The sequence below is a fragment of the Micropterus dolomieu genome, linkage group LG21 (assembly GCF_021292245.1).
Source record: "Micropterus dolomieu isolate WLL.071019.BEF.003 ecotype Adirondacks linkage group LG21, ASM2129224v1, whole genome shotgun sequence".
NCBI classification, from domain to species: Eukaryota; Metazoa; Chordata; class Actinopteri; order Centrarchiformes; family Centrarchidae; genus Micropterus; species Micropterus dolomieu.
Window position 1 is genome coordinate 26,865,854 of NC_060170.1, and position 16,514 is coordinate 26,882,367.

Consider the following 16,514-nt stretch of genomic DNA (forward strand, 5'->3'; position numbering starts at 1 on the left):
ATTTTAGCAGGCTACTTGTCTGGTTCGCACAGGTAACACACAGGCCTAATACATCTACAGTTCACTACCATGGACAGCGACACTTCAAGTGCCGTGTACAAGTGATCGTACAGCACAGTAACCACAAGCTAGCTTGTTGTGAAAATAATGCTTTAATACTCACCATGAAATACTTTCTGTGATGAACCGTCACGGAGTAATCATTACAGCGCTCCTATGGCCTCTCTCAGATTGCACGCAGCTGCCCATGCCACAGGCTGAAGAGCGGCTCCTCGACGTTTAACGATGCATGTCCGTAAGTGTGGAAAACACATTTTCACACGGGGCAGAGGAGGCACCGAAAGTCAGGCCATGTTTGTGTGCAGTAAAGGCTGGGGCAGCTGTTGCCCTGCAGTAAATGAACTTAATGGCACAGGTGATCTTTTGCAGCAAATAACTTGGCTTTCTAACCCCGGTCTGTCCTCACAAACGCTTTTCACCTTTTTATAAGAGGACTGGCTAACGCTGTGGTCGGTTTGATGTCCCAACTAGTCCGGACAGGTGTCAGCAGACGCAGCCGGTGGGAAAGAAGTTGAGTTCGCGGTATGCGAACAGTTAGCAGCTAACTATACACTTCATTCACCTCTGACCTCCGCTGATTTACCTCGCTTTTTAAGCCCCAGTATTTCTTCATGTAGGTTACAGTAACTTCTGGCTCCATACTTGGTGGGGTAGAAAAACATTTTCTAATGTTTTTGCAGTCAGCGACGCTTCCGTAGTTAACGTTAGCTAATTAAGCTAAGTTAATTAATTCAGGTGCGTAATTTGTGTTCTGTTCCTGACGTCAGTTTTAAGTTGAACAGGCACTCCGGACCAAGCAGCGTCTTCTTACTCACTTACCTCAACCCGAAGTGCATGCCCTTAAATTAGTTTGCTGACTAAACATTTGTTTAAACATGTAATTTTATTATATGATGTGACATATTTTTATAGAAAATAATGGCAGTTTCATGGACGCAGGAAGTGGCGGTGCAGCACCCCATACAATTGAGCATAAAAAACGTAATTTATATATATGTTATTATATATAATAATTACTTTCTCCCTTTTTACTGGGGTTTTTATGTCTTGTGCACTAGTATTTGTGGTAGGAAAGAGGTTTGATTTTGTTTTGTATCCATTGTTTATCATTAGTATGTCGCCTATTAGTCTAATACAACCTCGGATCTATAACACTTTGATGTGCTTTAAGGAGTTTAGAATATCCCACTGAATCAAATTAAATGGATGGTACAGCACCTTTCTAGTCTTCTGACCACTCAAAGTGCTCTACATTACATGTCCCATTCACAGAGGCCAACATGCTCATCAGAAACAGAAACACATCTGGAGTAGTGTGCGGTTGTAGCCCAAGGACGCAAAGAGGAAAGCCGGGGATCAAACCAACAATCTTCTGATTAGTGGACATACTGTCAAACAGACCTATAGAGTCCAATCCATCCAGCAACACGAAACAAATCATTTGATCATGAAACCTATCACACTAGAGGCTATAATTCTCTGCTTTATCAGTGAAGTGTATGAACTACACTGCAGGTTTGAGTCTCTGTTTAGAGCTGTTACTCTGTTAAAAGTAAAAAGTGTGTCAGCTATCTCATCAATGGGTCCATCGCTGGTTGAATGGCATCAAAGATCCATGTATTAATCCTGTATGAAATGTGCTTGTCCAGGTGCAGTCTCGCTCCCTCACTCCCAGTAATTATTCCTATTAAAATATTTATGCAAGATAAATGAAATACACATTATCAATCAAAATAAGTGTGCTACATGGATCCAATTAAGTATTTTTTTTACTAATATAGATAAGTTAGTATTAAGGTATTGAAAAAAAAAACACATCAGTATTGTGTCATTTAAGCAGTAGCTAATTTAACCCCCACTGGTTAAGCCAGAGGGCTTGGGGGTGACCTAACCGTCCTCCTGCCGCCACCCTGGGTGAGACTGAGTAAGAAGATGCTGCCTGATCCAGAGTGACTGTCAGTAGAAACCTCTGTGTAGAAAAGCTGAATTGCAAGAGATAAATGCAAGTAGCCGACTGCAGCTCCAGTCTAAAACCCAGTGACACAGAGAAAGCAGTCATGAAGCAGTCCAAAAGAAATTTTGGGAAAGGTATTTTCCAGTGATTTAAATTTCTTCCCCACTCAGTGAACCAAGGGATTGTAGATACTATAGATGAATGCATGATTATTAGCTCATTGGAATTCAGAACCTGTATAATCAATTCTTTGTTGTTACAAGATCAGGGCAGAGTAAAGTATCTACATCAAAATAAAGCTGAACCCCAGTAAATATTTTCTAGTAATGGACTTGAGACTCTATAAAATGACGTCTTTGCTGTACAGAGATGGGACAAGAAAGGAGAGGGCTTGGAGAAAAGTGAGCGAAACCATAGAACTATATGGTAAGTTCTGAAAATATGTATGCCTATCTGATTCCCAGTTATACTATGATCCAAAGTGCTCATAAGAACACAATACAGTACTCATACTAACTCCTATCAAAGCAAAAGACCGACCAAAAATAGATATGTTTTCTATGTCAGCAGGTGCTTTCCCCTGTCATGTTTTACAGTAATCTTCACACACACATACACACACTGCCCAGCACTGCAAGCAGCAAATGTTAAATATGCTAATTTTTTCCTCCATTGGATCAATATTGAAATTACTTAAAGAACTTGGCATTAATCCCTTCAATCACTTACTTTCCTAATCAAACTGAAATGGGATTTTGCCTGTGTTCCATATATTCCTATTTCATTTATGAAATTGTGGCTTGGAGGTTTATGCACTTGCATTAGCAGTCACCTATTGCTGGATTTGTGGATGACTGTAAAAGTGTATGACTTTGAGTTATAATCCTTGTTGGGCTAGTAAAGTGTTTGGGCAGCAAATAAGTCCATCACCAAAATGCATATGTAAACAAATGCACATGCAAAAATGGACCACCACATTTTTAGCTAAATTAGTGTTAGTGTTAGAGTGTTTATTTGACTGACTTCATTGTCATATAATACTTGATTTTCCCTATTAATAAAGCATCTCTGATCTCACCTCATCTGATCTCGTCTCTTCACTTCTTGTCCTCTCACTTAATCTTCACTTATCACACATCACATCATCATCTCTCATTTGACTTCCTCCCATCCCCTCATCACCTCTCATTACCTCTAACTGTCTGATCTGTCTTCATCACCTTTATTTATTTCACTCTACCATAACCTGAGAAGATGATGCTGTCACTGGGAGTAGTGTTTACCACTGCTCTCCTCTTTCCAGCTATGTGGAAAATCCAAAAACTTATGAACATGGCAACAACAGGAGGCAACTAATGGCTCACGCTGAATGCTAAAACTTTATTTGGCAAAGTGAGATCTCTCTGTGCATTATGTAATTGACCTGGTAAGTGCTGTGATGAAGCTGCAGGATCAATTTCAATGAAGTCATTAATACTTGCTTTCTTTTACCCCTTCAGCTGAGTGCACTGCACTTCTCCAAGAGATTTAACGGATAAGAGATCTCTGGCCCCGACTTCAGCGGGGAGAAGTGTACTTATATGCTAAATCACTTTTAGACAGCGATCTGGATGATGTTCAGAAGCAGGTCTGGAGCACTTCAAGAGTGGTGAGATGAAAAGCTCATAACCGCTGCCACTGAAACAGAATGTGCTTATGGGCATGCCCACTGTTTTCAAGCTGATTTCTATCGACATCAGAACAGCCTGTTTGAAATGACATGAAATAGCCTACTGTAGGACTAGGGAACTGGACTGCTACCAAGAGACAAGGCATGGGTCTTTTTTTTTTCTCTCAAAACCTTACTTCAGGGCTGTATGTCTTTTTTTGTGAATGTAGCCTTCGCAACTAGTGGCTGCCATATCCCTTTGATAATGTTTCTCCTACGTGGCACGCTGACTCAGCATGTTATTGTCGGTGGGAATATACTTCCCATCAGTCTCCAACACTGCTAGTGGCATGCCCGACAACCATTTGCCAACTGGCCACTTTTCATGAAAAGGAAAGCCATGATGAACCCTTGAGCATGCATGGGCCTTTTGCAGCCTCTGTCTACAGGGCAAGGACGCTGTGACAGATGGACTGTGGAGCTAGAGAGCAATCCCTATAGTGGAAGCAAAGCGTGTGAGCAGGCAAGAGGAGGCAGTTAATGACATCAGAGCATGTAGTCTGTGTAGAAATCCTATCTTTAATTGTAATAACCTTATACACAGTCTGGATGTGTAGGGTATGGCGTGACTGATGGTGACCTGATGCCAAACCAAGCAGTTTGTGATGTGAGCTTGTTGCTGGTGATGATCACATAGGCCTACACTGGCATTTGCTGTAGTCATCTGGCCCATACAAGCCACAGGACAGAGTGGACTGGCAAATCGATGAGTGCATCACATGATACCAATGGTGAACACATCGCAGTACCATCATCATCCTTTATTTAATTTTTAGAGCAATGGATTTAAATTTTTTTGCAATAACCTTACTCGGTAGTAGCAGATAATCTACGAGATGCGTATTTTGCCACATGATCTTTACTCACAGAATCACTTGCGTTTTTACGCAGCTGCTCCTCCTCTCCCCCCACCGCGGCCGGGTCCACCACCAGTTTCTCGAAGCACGCCGAGCCGAGAGAGGAGCTCTTCTGCTGATACGTGATCAGCTTGGATACGGGGAGTTTGGGGCTTCCGTGCGCCGCCAGCTCGGGTTTGCTCCCTGTGGCTCCAGAAGCTGCGCCAAGGGGGTGTAGCAGAGGCTGTCCGTCGCTGCTGGTACCCGGGACCGCGTCGCTTCCAAGGGACTTCTTATCTCCTTCAAAAGGCGCCGGCGGAGAGCAGCACAGATTCGGCTGAGACGACGAAAACACCCGGTCCATTTGTTTCTTTTTCCTCTTAAACATCCATAACCCCGATTCCTTTTTGCTGCCCTCCGCGCCCCCGGCACCCCGACGCTCCGATCCCAGTTTAGGACTGAGCCAAGGCTTGGTTTTCTCCTGGAAATTCTTCCACATCCTCCGCTGGTAGGACAGAGACTCTTGTCCCTTGGCGGTGCTCTCATCTTTAGGTGATTTTTGCTCCATGGTGCCTGTGCAGCAGCCAGCCAGTCTGAGCACACACCGAATTGTGGAAAGATGTCACAGTTGGGCTACTGCAGCTCGGGAGCACTTCCACTGATGATCAGTTCAGAGCGCCAGGACGGAGACGCACAGTGTGATGATGGAGGGGGTGTTGTAGAATGCCTATGCAAGCAGCACTGTAAATATTATGCCCCACACTATGCCACACGCTTGTCAGACGGCAAGCAGTACTATCTATTGAAGATTTATCTCTCCTTAGTCGTGAAGTTGGAGCACATGCAGTGACGTCTGCAAGATTACTGCTTGGTAAATGCTCTGCTTGGTTGTTGATCGTCTTTGCGTCCCTGCTTTTTCAACTGTGCTTTACCAGGGTTTAGTCAACTTCCCCATTAATTGTTATATTCAAATGAAGGACGAAGGCTGCACCGCGCCTCCCTCTGGCCAGCCATGTCACTTGACTGGATAATCTGCATGCTGGTGATTGCATAACGCAACCCACAATGCCTCGTGGATATGTTTATAATTCAACTGTAGATCCCCTATCACCCCTATCTGAATTTATCTTTTTGTAGTTTGATAGGTCTATGTGTTGTTTATGCATGGTCATTAACAGCCTCTAGATTCACTCCTTCAAAGCATTGACCTTGGTAAATCTAGAGCTGACATCACTTCTGAAACCTTTGAGGTTTTAAGGACTTCTCCTCTTCTGTGACATGTGGATGTCCCCGCACTGTCGCCATGTCTGGATATGTTCTCTCTGTCAAATAGGTCACGCTTCAGTGAACGTTATCACGGGCATGCAGCAGCGAGTAGGCAGCTCTGAACAGCCTCAGAAGCTGTGCTGTGTGTATAATACGCTCATTACGTCTTCCCCTCTGGCCCTTGTTTCAGTGCTGGCCTGTTCCGTCCCCCTGGTTAACACAGTGCCCACTTTCACATAAACAAACACACAGAGACACTAATTACACAAATGAATACCTCTCTCCATCTAACGCTCTGTAGCGCACATGTACACACAGACGTAAGAGGTCACAGAATGACCTTTTATCTGTAAACAGGGCAGATGAAATTTTACTTTGAGCAAGGAAAATACAAATGGGACTGTTATAACTGGATGAGCGCAAGTCTTTGAAAGATGCTTTCATGGACATTTATTCATGTAAGACAGTCATACGACCATGTCGTTGCTTGCAGGAGTAACGGTGAAGGTGATGTAGCTGATAAAGCCTTCTGTTGCAAGCTCTTGGTCTTGACCCTCTAATAGTGAGAAAATGATTAAAAATGGTATGTGGGTAATTAGAGCAACATTGACTTTATAAAAGAGGGCTTCATATAACTTCTTTAACCTTTATGACATATGACATATAGACATGAGTAATCTGGATGTATGTCAAACATTGGATGAGAAGCCAATAATGAGCTTTGTTGAAGCTTGGGATCACTTTGGTTGATATCTCATCCATACTACAAAATAAAATGCTTTATTTAAAATCAGGAGAGCACTGGCAGCAACACAGTCAACTGCACTGAACCCCTCTTTCATTTAAGTAGATGGAGATGAGCATGTGAGCCAACAATTCCTTTCAACTACCATTGGGCTAACAGGGATAACTGATGAGTCTGCAGGGAGCAGGCCTTTACTGTTAATGATTCTGGTACTGTTGATATGACACTAGTCCACAGTGTGTGTGTGTGTGTGTGTGTTGTGTGTGTGTGTGTGTGTGCGCACACATGCTCCTGTAGAATCATGTTCTTCCACTGGGTGCAATTAGATATAATTCAGTGGCACTACTGAAAGGACTGCGTTCATGCTGTATGACAATGTAAAAGGAAGTTTTTCCTTGCCTCTGTCGCCTAGTGCTTGCTCTTGGTGGGAATTGTTGGGCTTCTGTAAATAACATCACAGAGTACGGTCTAGACCTGCTCTTTTATGAAAAGTGCTGTGAGATAACTGTTGTTGTGATTTGGCGCTATATAAATAAAACTGAATTGAATTGGATAAGTTTGTGGTTAAGTGAAACATAATAAGGCCATTTTCACTCTAGGTGTTGAATCATGCCTGTCATAATGCATTCAGTCAGAGAAAAAAGCTAAATGTTCAATAGGTAGCTAGTTATATTGTGTGCAATGAAACAGCAGACGGATGGCAGATCTGATGCCTTTAATGAAGTGGCAGTAATATTTTCTTACTACCTGTTCCAAGTTCAAATTAACCCCAATGAAAGGCTACATTGAAGTAATCCTTCAAATGATCCGAATGAGTCTGAGATTTAGTTTATCTATGTAAAAATATATGGCTGCTGTGTGGCAAAATATTTTGGGTTGTTATAATGTGTTTATGATTTGAATGTGGATTAAAACTATTTGTTGGAATTTTAATCAAACGCTAATACACTCCTTAAGTAATAACTTCCAGATATAATCTGTAATTAGCAACCCTGAATCGCATTAGAAGGACCAACCCAAGAGGACTTGATTACTGTACTTCACAGATAAATGCAATTAATTAATGAAAACTTTAAACCATTGATGATTAGGGTATTTATTTATATCACGATTAAGCTCACTCTAGTGAAAGAGGGTGCCAAGTACAAAAATTAATATAAATTAGAGAAAAGCGATACTCATGAAGTGAAGAACTGTTTTAATTTCAGTATCTACAAAGTAATTTCCAGGTCATAGAATATGTAGAGGAACTAACTCAAAGGCAGCTGGACTCTTTAATTGCCTGCAGTTGCCTTTTGCATTGAGGTGTGTTTTCAGAGTTGTTTTGAGAATTTGCTACTTTGGGGACACGTCTGTCAGGTACATTTCTTTAAGTAATAGTATGTTCACACTCACACAAGGTTTAGATGAGTTAAGCTGCTTCACCAAGTCTACAATGCATCATTCTCGCATTACTGTGTTGACAAATACACACTGGCAGGCAGGCACACCCCTCTCAAGGAGACCACAGTTACCAAGTGACAACACAAAACACATGAACTCAAGAGCCAGCTGAAGAAAAGCACAGGCCTGTGAGTATTCTGAAATTTAAAAAAGCTAAAAATGACTGTTGTTTTAAAAAAAGGGAACAGTTATGCCATCATATGAGTCTGGTTATGCCAGGACTATAAAATGTTTGTTCTGTTTACTTTAACAATAAGCAATGATAATATATTTAACAGAGCAGTAATGTTACCAGCACAGATTAGAAATGTATTTGAATTAAAACTACTGTATATCACACCAAAATATGTAACATGTTTTTCTTTTTAGACAAGAAGAATGTCACACAAGTCAAAGTTACAGCCCTATCAGAATCGCACCAGGTAACATATTTTGTTGAATTACTGTATTTTATATTTCCATTCATTTTAACCATTTTACGGTACCTTCATATTTTTCATCTTCCTTAGTTCGTGTGTGTCACTAATTCATTTCTAAAATCAATCTGATGGAAATACAGATGGGAACCACCAGTGACCTTTCTAACAGCGCTGTGAATCACATTGATCAAAGTAATCCTTAATCCATAGTAGCATCAGGCAGGGTGAGACAGCATGCACAGACATGAAGTCTATGAGAGATCTGGTTTGAGGACGACCTTAGAGTAAGACCAATTCAAATCAGTGCACCTAGATTATTCTTCTGGGACTTTTACTGTAAATGTTTTTTTTCTTTTAATTCCTGAAGGTATTCCTGAGATCTCTTGACTTTTCATGATTTGCAATAAATATAATATAAATAAAATAAACAACTTCTAAAATGTTGTGAGTCAGAGCTTGTCCTTCTGTGTCTGTTTACTTCCTGATTAAGACCCGATGTCTTGGAGGGTCGTCTGAGCGGTCAGGAGAGGACACTGGCTGTGCTGCTGGAGCAGGCTTTTAGGATTAAAGAGGAGGTGGCAGCAGGTCTGCAGTCCACCCAGGGCTCCGTCCAGGTCGAGGCACTTTCCCGCAAGCTTCTGGAGAATCACATACTGACCATCACACGCATTGTCAAGCAGCTTAGCAAGGACATCCAGGTATAAGTGGGTAGATGGTGGAGGTTAGTGGGCTAGGCTTTTGTTATATGCAGATTCCATTAATACACTTATTTGATGTACTATAGCCATGCATCCTGTAGCCTTGTTTTTATTCTCAGAACTATCTTTAATGTCTTATTATCTGGATAAAGTCATAATCCATCTGTGATTCTTCTCATTCTTTTATCTGCCATCCACTTTTCTCCTCATCTGTTTTGATGTGCAGCACACACCGCACCCTCACAAACAAACTCACAGCTGATTTGATTACACCTGATAGAATGGTGCAGCGTCTGAGCAAAGCCTGCCTGCCTCCTCACCATCATCAGTGTGCGGATATTTTGTCTGTATAAGCAAAAAATTAATAATGTACACAGTATGTGGTTAAATAAATACTGCCGGGTTATGCACCAACCTCAGAAAAACAGCAGTCAGAAGAATTAGTGGGAAGTGCTCTTAAATTTGACTCAAATATTTTATGAGTCATCTTTGGAGTGTTTGGAGTGATCTTTGGCTGAGCAGAACATCTCAAGCCACACTGAAATACAAAAATGAAATACGTAAGTTAATCAGTGCATACCAAATGGTCCATTAACATGATTAGAGGGTGTCGTTATCTGAGATATTACATGAATGCCTAAGAGCTAATTAATTCTGCATATGAAGAAGTAATAAGCTAAGTCGTGATGTGAATATGCTGCTAAATAAAATTAAAGGAACATCACACAATCTCTATTTGCTTTCAAGATAAGACAGAGGGTCTTCTCCTTGATGTTGGGTTATCAGAGATGTTGGTCAGTATTAAGTTGTCAACGAAGGACACGTGGTAGTTTTACCCACAATTGTTATTTTGACAGCATTAAAGTGACTGAAAGGGAATTAACACACTAATATCTATTATCATCCTTTGTTTCCTGCCATATTTCCACATGTGTATTTTGTTTCACATGTACGTGAAAATTACTTGTGCCATTTGTTCTGAGCAGGCCCTGGAGCAACAGCTCGCCCAGCGGGACTCCATCACATCTGGAACCACAATGGCTGTTCAAAGCTTGGATCAGAAGAGCATGGCTAGTATTGGAGACTTGAGAGGAAGAGTAGCCAGGTATGCACACCAGGCCTGGGTCAAATAATGTATAAAAACAACCAAGGTAAAAACTGTACAGAGGACTGACTGTCAAGTGCTAGCAGATAAAAACTTTCCTCCACAGCATTATTGGACTTGTACAAGTATTAAGACTCAGGTCTGATGCACAAGTTATTTGAGTGATTAACATTACTTGCTGATATCCTACTTGTTTTTCTCTCCCGCTAATAAAGTGCAATTGCATAATCTGCATTCTGTCTGGCAGCTCTTCACAGGGTCACAACTTCCAATCCGCCATGGCTTCGCCTCTCAGACTCTCGCAGAGACGCACACATTCATTATTTTGTTCTCACCAGAGAGAAGTTTCTAGGTTTGAACACACTAGCACTTGCTTCATTATTTTGTGGCTGTGCAGATTGCGGTTAATAGACTGGATTGCTGAAGAGAGGTTCTTGCAGTGGTGTGTGGTGTTTATGCTGTGTAGCTATAGGCTGAATTCTTTTGAACATCCCTGGCAATCATTGGTCAGCGCATCTGAGATAATTTAACTTGTCTTCAGACGGTAGGTCAAAGATGTAGTGTTATTTTGTGAATATCTTGTTTCACAACGGGCCTGCCTCCTCCATGGTGTGAAGAGAGGGAAAATTGCCTATTACTCAACAAACAGTTGATTTATTGTCCAATAAATGCTGCAGAAAAACTACACCCACTCAGTCTAATGGCCTCTTGTATGTTAGTCATAAATAATTAAGTAAGTTAGGAGCCAGTTTTTTTTAATAAACTGTATTGTTCTGTGCAAGCTCTTTATGGAAGGACTGTAGTGGTCTACAGAGAAATAACCAAAATTTTACACTGGGCATCTCTACAATTTACTGCTACGATGTTTGGCTGATGAGCTGACATTGTATTTTATCCCAAATATATTACATTACATTTATTCATTTAGCTGACGCTTACAGCTGCTATACATGTCAGAGGTCGCACGCCTCTGGAGCAAGTAGGGGTTAAGTGTCTTGCTCAAGGACACAATGGTGGATGGGGAATTGAACCTGGGTCTTTCACACCAAAGGTAGGCGTATTATCCATTGCATCATCGCCACCCATCGCCATATTGACAAACACAAACACGCAGTAACCCTGATAGAGACAGGGAGAGATAGTATTTAGCTTAGTGATGGCATCTTAAATTAAGCACAGGAAGGAATACAGCTATATAGCAATGCTGATAATAAGGGTCCGCACGGTTCATACTTATCACACAAGTATTTTACGGCAATCTGCTGATTGTATTTGATGATAAATCTAATAAACTAGATTTCTTATTTGATTGGTTGTCACACGTGCCTGTGTTTTTATCTGTAATTCAACAGATACAAACACGTGAAACAACATTCAAATGTGTTTGTTCAGCATTCAAAGGATAAACTATCACTACTGAGGATTCAGCAGAGCCCTCATTAGCCATTAGCTTGCCTAGGAAAGTATTGATGAGGGCAGCTGTCTGATTTCTTTCCATGTTTGACTACCATCTGAAGTGTGTGTGTTTCAGTAAAATGCATCATTCCTGTTTTCTCCAGCCTTTTGCTCATCTCTCTGACTTCACACATTTCCTTAACTCCCTCCCCATCCCACAGTTCTCATTCAGTCGTCCCTCTCTGCTTCCTCACCTATTATCTCAGGTGTGATGCCAGCATTGCCAAGCTGAGCGCTGATGCGAGCTCTGGGGAGCGGCAGCTGATTAGACTACAGAAGGTGGTGGCAGAGCTCAGGTCAGCTGTGGCTGTACGGCTGAAAGAGCTGGAAGTCAAGGTGAGAGATGGTGCTTCAATGCTGATTAAGGGTTTGGCAGCAGTTTAGCCGAAGTCGACACTATGTGTGAAGCAGCTACACCAGTGCCCAAAAAAGAAAATCTTATTAAATTAAATACTTATTAAAATGTTTCTTTATTTCTGTGACATTCAAGACATCCAAGATTGGCAGAACAGTGCATTCTGAAATCTGGAATATTATACTATTTAATAGATTACTATGAATTTGTGGTTGTGTTTATCGCTAATTAGCAAATGTTAGCATGCTAACAAGCTAAACTAAAATGTTGAACATGTTAAACATTATATCTGTTAAACATCAGGATGTTAGCATGTGTTGAGCATGTGAGCATGTTAGCATGCTGGCATTAACATTTAGCACAATCATGCCTAAGTGCAGATTCAAATACCCGCTAACCTGGCTGTTGCCACTTAATCTTGTTCTTATATTTCTTAAATTATGCGGTATTACTCTAAATAGCTAAATCTTCAGCCCTAACCTAATCTTTACCCCTCCTCTGTTTTAACACACACACACACACACACACACACACACACACACAGTGATGAGCCTTGGATTCATTCTCATCTCAAAGTCTCGAATGATGTTCTTCTTTGTGAATTTATCAGGTATTAGGATTCCAGTCATTTAAATGCTGCTTGCAAGAAGGAAATATGAATCTGAAAATATACACAGAGGAAGTATTTTGACAGGATGGATGGCTGTTTGACATCTGATTTGGAGCTTATTGCTGCTGAGTGAGATAGGCTTTATCAAGTAAAATCAGAGGCTCCAGCACAACCACAGACTCTGAAAGAGTAATTGAGATGTGAAACTAATTCAATCGTCTCTCCATAAACAGCTTTATTGCCCTTTGTGTCAAATTTTCTTTATAAGATCCATGTTGTAAAATGTACTAAACTGCCTTGAACACATACACAGACAGACAGGTTCAGCCTGCACTCAGCTCTGGTGGTGGGACACAGTGGTAAATCATTGCAATGACAGCACATTCACACTGTGAAGCAGTGGTCAAGCATGTACCATAAAGATAATTGGAAATGTAGAGAAAGTGGGTCACCGCTGTTACTCCCAGTCCTGACTGGCCACAGGAGTGATGCAGTAGCTCAATCAGCTTGACTCAGCAAATCACAAAGGGTAAAGGTCATATCATGGAACCACAAGATAATCCACTGTCACACAACAGCATGTGTTTGTGTGTTTTCCTTTTTCCAGCTTCATCATGACCTGGGGAAACTGGAGGCCTCATTGTCAGAGCTTTCCCAGGGTCAAAGGAGCTCCATGTCTGATTTGCATATAAAAGTTAAACTACTAGAGGCCAGGTATGTTCGTTAATTAAAGAGCAAATACAACCCAAACACACCCAGGTTACTTGTTATAACACTTTCCTTTGATGTCATCTTTCGTCTCTTTTCTTGGAGTGACCTCTGACATTAAGAGCTACATAGTTAGCTGTGATTAGGAGTAAAAAAAAAAACAAGTGAAGACAGAAAAAATGGTTCTGTCGGTAACAAACTACAGTTTGTTAATGACAGTACATAACAGTTACACAGCAACACATATTATCAGGCGGTCCTATTTGTTCATGCAGACATACAGTACACACTGCTACAACATATCCTTACTGGGATTCACCTGATTATCAACCCTGTTTGAGGGAAATTGGGCTGCTGCTAAACCTGCAAATAGTGCAAAGTTTATTTGTAATTTATAATAATATTTACATGTAGATAGGTTTTCACAATAATTGGCTTAGTCTTAAGGGAATTATTCAAGCAATCTGATAATTGCAGCAATCCAGCCTAAAAGTAACAAGAAAAAAACGTAATTCCTCCTGAATTTACTTTCTCAAGGAATATTCTGTATTCAGTGTGCTTATGACTGGGAAGTAGCGCCATTATCTTATTTGCCGTTTAGCAGGGCTCCACAAGTGATTTCTTTTTCTTTTTCATTCTTCCCAGACTCACATAATAAAGACAAATCTGACTTACTAGTTTGCTTATCAAATCCCCACTCCTAACTCTCTCTACGGCTGTTTCAAGCTGGACATTTCAGAGCCATGGCAGTCTCATAATATTGATGCCAGAGGCTCAGAAAAGCTCTTGGTTAAGTTGATTTACTGATCCAGCTGATAAATAATCTCAATTGGCAGCAATATGCAAAATGAATCACCTGGTCTCAACATGGGGGAAACAGAAGCAGAGACGTGTTCTGTTTAGTAATGTAGCTCTGTAATAGAAACCAGGTCACTGATCAAAAGAACAATAGATACAAATAGGTGAAGCAAAACACTGCCTACACACACCCAATAGAAGGCCAGCCGTCCACAGGATGTGATTTTGTCAAAGGACATCTTACATTACTTGACTGTAACTTCTGTCTTGATGTTGGCCAGAGCAACAATCTAGCTTGTTCTATTGCTCACAGTACAATGCCACTGACAAAAAAATCAAACTGTGTTTGATAATATGTATCAGATAAGCTCAAGAACAAAACAACTTGGATGCACTGAATGGAGGCACACTGACTCCAGAGAAATGATAAACCCCCATGGAGACAGGTGGATTCTGAAAGCTCATCTAACATGGCCAAATCAGCTGTCATGTTGTTTTGCGTACTCCTGGTTTAACAACTGTCAACATTAGCTGAATTAGCCTGGCAGCGTGGTTTCTGAGGCAGCAACATGTAGAGTTAAAGTAATTTACAGCAGGAGTCTGATTTGTATTTGGTCAAACACGGACACACATGCAGTGAAGCCCTGACATTTGCCTCATTGATTTTCTCATTTAGGAAGAATCCCATATATTGGAGCAATAAGTGGAAAGAAGATCAATTGAATTGAAGTTCCAGTGTGTTATACTGTACATGATAGAAAAGTTCACCCAAGAGAGACTGCATTGTCTCCTAGACTACAATAGAGCCCACACAATATTTCACTCAGCATGTCAAAGGTTGCTGCTTTCATCTGAGACACATGCTAACATTGTTGACCCAATGGGCTATGTGAGTGAAATGAGCTACATACAGCTATATAAGTGGCAACCTCTTAAGGTGAACAATAAGTGTTTCTTAACTGCTCATGCATTGTGCATCTCTAATGCATACATGTATGCTTATGTTTGCATGTGTACTGATGTGCATTCAGCAAATAGCTGAATTGTGTGAATATGAGCTTGTGTGCACCCAACCACAGAGTAACCGTGCTCTTCCTGCTGCAGCTAGCATCAAGTCGACCAAAACAAGCAGCTCTATTGCTGAGGAAGTCTCACCTCTTATTACCAAAGAGAAAACACAATTCTGAACACTGACTTTCAGACAGCATTGACCAGCTGAACATCAAGCATCTTGCTTTTAAAATAAAGTGACAGAATAACTGTTATTGATTTATGATTGACATTCTGTTTTCCCACTACAGATGTTTTACTTAATGTAAGACAAGGAGGTGCCAATAAAATAATAGTTATGGAAACAGACAAATTCTTATTACAATGGCAAGCACCAAACAGTGCCAAGTAAGAACTGTATATAATGGGCTATACATTTACAGCAAGCATTGCTCAGGTTCAGGTATTAGTCAGTTTACTCTTCATGCATCATTTATAATCTAATCCACTAATGGTGCTTTCAGTGTCTAGAAAGACACCAAAAAATGCAGCTTGCAACTTCTGTGACTGCATTTTCAAAGTAAACTATATTTCTCTTCTACTCTCTCTTTTCCTGATGGCTTGGCAGGATGTCAGGTGAACTGAAGGAAGCCAATGAGCAGACAGATTTGCTGAGGAAGTGGACAGAACAACAGCTCAACAGCTCAGTCCAGCACTGCACACAACAGCAGGACAAAATGGTACTGTAGCTGTCCACAATAACAAAATGCAAGTAATACTGCGCAGGTCACATTCAGTATATGGTATATCTGTACATTTTGTCTCCTTTTCCTTCACTGTCATTCAAGTTTTTTCATGCGTCTGCATTCAAGTTGTTAGTGTTCTGCTAGAGACAACTTTTTGTGTGTGTGGTCTAAATGTGCATACTTCAGTCACACATTTGGAGCTGTGACTCAGCAAGAAAAAAATTACTTACTGAAAAGGATAATGAGCTGGAAGAGATGCTGAGGGTTGGGGGGGGGGGGGGATGTATGGGTGAGCTTTTCCAAGGTGCCCTATATGTCATCATTAAATGAACTATCAGACCTACCTGTCATATAATTACACACTTAGTAGTAAAGAGGCTGTTGCTTCTTGCACCTTCTCCAGTTTTACTTTGTAATTCTTTTTACATACTTTTTACTTTACATTTTTTTTACAACAGCACCTTCTTTTTGTTTAATGCCACAGATTAAAAATAATATTCAGGACTGGTCAGGTACACAGTGTGAAGAATCAAAACTTGTTGTGCAATCCTGTAAGTTTGAAATTTTAGTGTGTGTGTGTGTGTGTGTGTGTGTGTGTGTGTGTGTGTGTGTGTGTGT

General features: G+C 40.8%; 2 protein-coding genes across 2 annotated transcripts in view; one reads left to right on the forward strand and one right to left on the reverse strand.

Annotated features, from left to right (window-relative positions):
* Nucleotides 1-4,529: 4,529 nt before the first annotated feature.
* On the reverse strand, nucleotides 4,530-5,126 carry zgc:194908 (uncharacterized protein LOC797835 homolog). Its single transcript, XM_046035006.1, has one exon. It carries the CDS (start codon nucleotides 5,124-5,126, stop codon nucleotides 4,530-4,532), a length of 597 nt encoding a protein of 198 aa, XP_045890962.1.
* Nucleotides 5,127-5,177: 51 nt separating this feature from the next.
* The window catches only part of fam81b (family with sequence similarity 81 member B), a 14,358-nt gene continuing 3,021 nt past the window's right edge, over nucleotides 5,178-16,514 (forward strand). The window contains exons 1-6 of the mRNA XM_046035007.1: nucleotides 5,178-5,350; nucleotides 8,922-9,129; nucleotides 10,116-10,234; nucleotides 11,896-12,025; nucleotides 13,262-13,368; nucleotides 15,779-15,890. Coding sequence (XP_045890963.1) covers nucleotides 5,178-5,350; nucleotides 8,922-9,129; nucleotides 10,116-10,234; nucleotides 11,896-12,025; nucleotides 13,262-13,368; nucleotides 15,779-15,890 — 849 coding nt within the window. The remainder of the gene's footprint in view (nucleotides 5,351-8,921; nucleotides 9,130-10,115; nucleotides 10,235-11,895; nucleotides 12,026-13,261; nucleotides 13,369-15,778; nucleotides 15,891-16,514) is intronic.

What these genes read in the sequence shown, in the direction of transcription:
- zgc:194908 (XM_046035006.1), bottom strand. Translation starts at nt 5,126, where the DNA reads ATGGAGCAAAAATCACCTAAAGATGAGAGCACCGCCAAGGGACAAGAG.